We start from the raw sequence: 5,521 nt of genomic DNA on the forward strand, positions 1-5,521 counted from the left end.
GTCCGCACGCTTAAAGTTCGGTGACGATCGTAATTAGGGTTTTTGTGTTTTGATGTACCGAAGGTTGTTCGGAGTCCCAGATGTGATCACGGACATGACGAGGAATCTCCAAATGGTCGAGGCATAAAGATTGATATATTGGAAGCCTATATTTGGATATCAGAAACGTTCCGGGTGAAATCAGGATTTTACCGGAGTACCGGGGGGTTACCGGAACCCCCCAAGGGTTGGGCCTACATGGGCCATAAGGGAGAAGAGGAGGGCCGGCCAGGGCAGGCCGCGCGCCCCCTCCCCCCCTAGTCTGAATAGGACAAGGAAGGGGGGCGGCGCCCCCCTTTCCTCTTTCTCCCTTCCTCCTTCCTTTTCCAACAAGGCAAGAGGGGAGAGTCCTACTCCCGGTTGGAGTAGGACTCCTCCAGGCGCACCCTTAGGGCCGGCCGCACCTCCCCCTCTCCCTCCTTTATATACTGAGGCAAGGGAGCACCCCATAACACACAAGTTGATCATGGTGATCATTCCTTAGCCGTGTGCGGTGCCCCCTTCCACCATATTCCACCTCGGTCATATCGTAGCGGTGCTTAGGCGAAGCCCTGCGTCGGTAGAACATCATCACCGTCATCACGTCGTCGTGCTGACAAAACTCTCCCTCAACGTTTTGCTGGATTGGAACTCGAGGGACGTCACCGAGTTGAACGTGTGCAGAACTCGGAGGTGCCATACGTTTGGTACTTGGATCGGTCGGATCGGGAAGACGTACGACTACTTCCTCTATGTTGTGTCAACACTTCCGTTGCCGGTCTACGAGGGTACATAGACAACACTCTCCCCTCTTGTTGCTATGCATCACCATGGTCTTGCGTGTGCGTAGGAAATTTTTTGAAATTACTACGTTCCCCAACACCTAATACACGGGCCTTTAATAGGCTGGAACTTCGGTCAGGCTAGATTATCGTCATTTTTATATGGGCCATTAATGGGCCTGATATGACGTTGGGCCACATATGGCCCATGGTTTACGTCCGGTGTTAACAGGCCGAAAATGACAACAGGCCGAAAGTGGCCCAAAGCTATAGTGGGACTCTAACAGGCCGAATGTCAGACATGGCCGAATATGACCCAAATCCTTCACGGTCGTTTATGGGCCGAAAGTTTTGATGGCCTGTAAATGGGCCCAAAAGAAGTCGGACCTTTAATAGGCCGGAAATACACCGAGTCGTAATTCAGCCCAATTACTTAGCGGACTGTTAACGGGCCAGAAGTGACCATGGGCCGCGTTGATGACAAGTTTAGGACAGGCCGTTGACGGGCCGATTTGACAGAGAATGTTGGGCCTTTAGCTGGGCCGGCCCATTATGGTCTACAGAATCTTGTGGGCCTTTAGTTGGGTCGGCCCATTGTGGTCCGCAAAATCTTGTGGGCCTTTAGCTGGGCCGGCCCATTATGGTCTGCAAAATCGTGTGGGCCTTTAGCTGGGCCAGCCCATTATGGTCCGCTAAATTTTGTGGGCCTTTAACTGGGCCGCTAAATCTTATGGGCCTTCGGTTGGGCCGACCCATTTAAACTTTGTGGGCCACTTTTGGGCCGCTCCACGTGTCAACATATCATAGGCCCATCTCGACCGTTGGATGAGTGACACCTGTGCCAACGCGGAGCTGACGCGTCGATCCGTCAGCCAATGAGAATTTTACATGTGGAAAATCGGCATTGGTAGTGGCTGTTAATGGGTTATCGGATCCAAAATCCGACCCGATAGCTTAACGGAGTTCCGTTACGGTGGATGCCACGTGTCGGTCACCCTTGACGAAAGCACTTCTGTGACGCGCAATTTATCGTCATGGAAGTGGACACTTCCGTGATGATAATTTTGGCAATGTCATGGAACACTTCTACGACAGCACAGGTATGACTCTCTTGATTCTGTCATAAATTTGTCATGGATGTACATGCATGACAGAAAACGCGACCTACTGTGACAAACACGTATCATCACGGAAGTGTATTTTTTGTAGTACATCCTCGACTTCAAGAGGTGAGCAGCCCCATTCTTGGCCATGCTCTCGGCGGATCTGGCGATTCATTTCATGGTGAGATTGGCCGGAGCACTGACGGCGATGTGGGGGTTGATCTACAGGTTAAAGTCAAACCAGTACGAGAGCACGTCGCTGGTGCAGGTCGAGGGGGTGAACACCAAGGAGGACGTGGCGTGGTACGCCGGGAAGCGCCTGGCATACGTGTACAAGGCCAAGACCAAGAGCAACGACACCCACTACCGCTGCCTCTGGGGCAAGATCACCCGCCCTCACAGCAACTCCGGTGTCGTCCGTGCCCAGTTCGAGTCCAACCTCCCCGCGGAGTCCATGGTCAGTGCCCGCCCGCCCTTAGTTTTTGATACGCTGCTTGCTTTCTTGATGGTGCTTTTTTGCTGAGGCTGTTTGTTGCTTTGCGTTGTGTGCAGGGGCGCAAGGTCAGAGTGTTCATGTACCTGAGCAGCATCTAAAGTTAGCATCTGCTGCACTATCACTGATGATGTTTGTTTAAGGCTGTTGCTTTGCTCTATGTGATTTTACTCTAGCATGTGTGTTGCATTTTGTCCTGCGCCTTGAGAATGACTAGGATTTATGTTATAGAATTCCAAGTGTAGTCGCAATATATAACATGCCTAAAGTATATGGACTTGTGCAGTGTGTCCATCGAGAGATTGATGATGGTTTAGTTTGGGTCATTCAATCTGGTTGATGTAGGATTCCGTGATCTTGCCATTTTAATCCCTAAAAGATGCATGCTAGGCAATATTGTCATTATGAGTTATCAATCTTTACTTGATCCATTTACATTGTATTAACTTTGTTATTATCAATCTGTACTTTGATCCGTTTACATTGATCCGTTCCTTGCTTTGTCCAATGGAAACAATCGCCGGAAGGGATATGTTGGTCTTGCAAGAGGCAAACACACTTGGAATGTGCAGGAAATGTTGCATTATCTCATTTGGACATGCATATCATCATACTGGATTGCTTGGCCTTTACTCCAGCATGTGCTAGGATATACAAGACTTGGAAATAGAAAATTAAATTGATAGCAAAGTTATTAAACTCGGATGGTTAGTGTGTATTATTAAGTGCAGTTGTGTTGCTTCTGTTTATCTCGCCTTGTAGCAAAGGTTGATAAGGGCTTAAATAAGTATTGTAGTTGCACTCAGGCATAGGTTGATAGTAAAGTTATTAATCTCGGATGTTTAGCGTGTATTATTAAGTTTATTATTACTCAAGCACTTGCACTATCACTGGATTCCTTGTTAAGTTACTTGGGTTGCTTAAGTTTATTGACCTGATAGGTACAAATAATACAGAAACTTCACTAGATTTATTTTCATCCTCACATGATACCTCCTATATAATTTATTCCTCATCCACTTTTAAGAAAAAGAACATCAAGCGAAGCATTGGGATATGTTTCTTTCATATACTTGTGAAGCCCAGTGGCTATCATAAAAAATTCTAGTAAAAGGAGCACTTTGATTTGTAGCTGTTATTGTCATATCTACTACTTTTTGTTCCCTCGAATTATCTATATCTGCTATTGTCATATCTCTATTCACATGTAACACTGAGATATAATGCTGTCAATTTGGAAAAATAGCACAGTCTTAAGAAGCATGCTCTCTTAATTAGAATTGTTTTTCTTAGAAAACAACTGATCCTAGGATGCTAAAGACTTCTGTTATATCATTCTTCTTGAACCATGTGTTGCTCATGGTGTTTATTTGATGCATGTACTTGTACTGTGTCTCTAGACTGCTACTTAGCTTGGTTTCCCCAAGTGAAAGAAAGTCTTCATGCAGTCATTTTGACATGAAAGAATAGTGTTAAAAATCCTTCACGCTGCTATTGAATACTCCTGCTGCCACACAAGACGACCAAGGTCCACTCTGCTCTGCTGATATCCCTCGCTCTAGCTCCGTTCGTTGCCGCACAAGAAAAACAAAGACAAAAAAAAACTAATTATCTAAGATCCTTTTAACATTACCTATATATGACATTGCTACTGGATTGCCTAGCGCCCCCTGTTCATGGTGGGCTAAACTTGTATTTGCTCCTGCTGCTGCGTTTTGATGATCATGTATCTGATGCATTTTGATGATCTCCTTGTACCAGATGAGTCCGTCGATGAAGCGGTAGCATCTCCTATAGAGGGTGACGGTGGCGGCGGCGCCTGTGTGCGGCTTCGACTACAACCTCCTCTCCGGTGAGTCCATCTCCTACCTAGAGATGGTACACAATTGTTACATATTTTTTGCTGCTGGCTGCTACCTCTTGAGCACTGTGTTGGATTTCCCCGAAGAGGAAAGGATGATGCAGCAAAGTAGCATAAGTATTTCCCTCAGTTTTTGAGAACCAAGGTATCAATCCAGTAGGAGGTTGTGCGCGCGTCCCCTAGTACCTGCACAAAGCAAATAACTCCTCGCAAGCAACGCAATAAGGGGTTGTCAATCCCTTCACGGTCATTTCCGAGAGTGAGATCTGATAGATATGATAAGATAATATTTTTGGTATTTTTATGATAAAGATGCAAAGTAAAATAAAAGCAAAGGAAATAACTAAGTATTGGAAGATTAATATGATGAAGATAGACCCGGGGGCCATAGGTTTCACTAGTGGCTTCTCTCAAGAGCATAAGTATTCTACGGTGGGTGAACGAATTACTGTTGAGCAATTGACAGAATTGAGCATAGTTATGAGAATATCTAGGAATGATCATGTATATAGGCATCATGTCCGAGACAAGTAGACCGACTCCTGCCTGCATCTACTACAATTACTCCACTCATCGACCGCTATCCAGCATGCATCTAGTGTATTAAGTTCATGAAAACAGAGTAACGCCTTAAGCAAGATGACATGATGTAGAGGGCTAAATTCATGCAATATGATAAAACCCCATCTTGTTATCCTCGATGGCAACAATATAATACGTGCCTTGCTGCCCCTACTGTCACTGGGAAAGGACACCGCAAGATTGAACCCAAGCACATCTCCCATTGCAAGAAACATCAATCTAGTAGGCCAAACCATACTGATAATTCGAAGAGACTTGCAAAGATAACCAATCATACATAAAAGAATTCAGAGAAGATTCAAATATTATTCATAGATAGACTTGATCATAAACCCACAATTCATCGGTCTCAACAAACACACCGCAAAAAGAAGATTACATCGAATAGATCTCCACAAGAGAGGGGGAGAACTTTGTATTGAGATCCAAAAAGAGAGAAGAAGCCATCTAGCTAATAACTATGGACCCGAAGGTCTGAGGTAAACTACTCACACTTCATCGGACAGGCTATGGTGTTGATGTAGAAGCCCTCCGTGATGGATACCCCCTCCGGCGGAGCTCCGGAACAGGCCCCAAGATGGGATCTCGTGGATACAGAAAGTTGCGGCGGTGGAATTAGGTTTTTGGCTCCGTATCTGATCGATTGGGGGTACGTAGGTATATATAGGAGGAAGGAGTACGT

The 5,521-nt window shown here is 45.7% G+C and overlaps 1 protein-coding gene across 1 annotated transcript; it reads left to right on the forward strand.

The window, feature by feature from the left end:
• Positions 1-2,081: 2,081 nt before the first annotated feature.
• On the forward strand, positions 2,082-2,497 carry LOC125547911 (60S ribosomal protein L35a-1-like). The gene is made up of 2 exons (XM_048711648.1): positions 2,082-2,360; positions 2,456-2,497. The coding sequence occupies exons 1-2, from the start codon at positions 2,082-2,084 to the stop codon at positions 2,495-2,497; spliced, it is 321 nt and encodes a 106-aa protein (XP_048567605.1).
• The last annotated feature ends 3,024 nt before the right edge of the window (positions 2,498-5,521 follow it).

The sequence above is a fragment of the Triticum urartu genome, chromosome 3 (genome assembly GCF_003073215.2).
Source record: "Triticum urartu cultivar G1812 chromosome 3, Tu2.1, whole genome shotgun sequence".
NCBI classification, from domain to species: domain Eukaryota; kingdom Viridiplantae; phylum Streptophyta; class Magnoliopsida; order Poales; family Poaceae; genus Triticum; species Triticum urartu.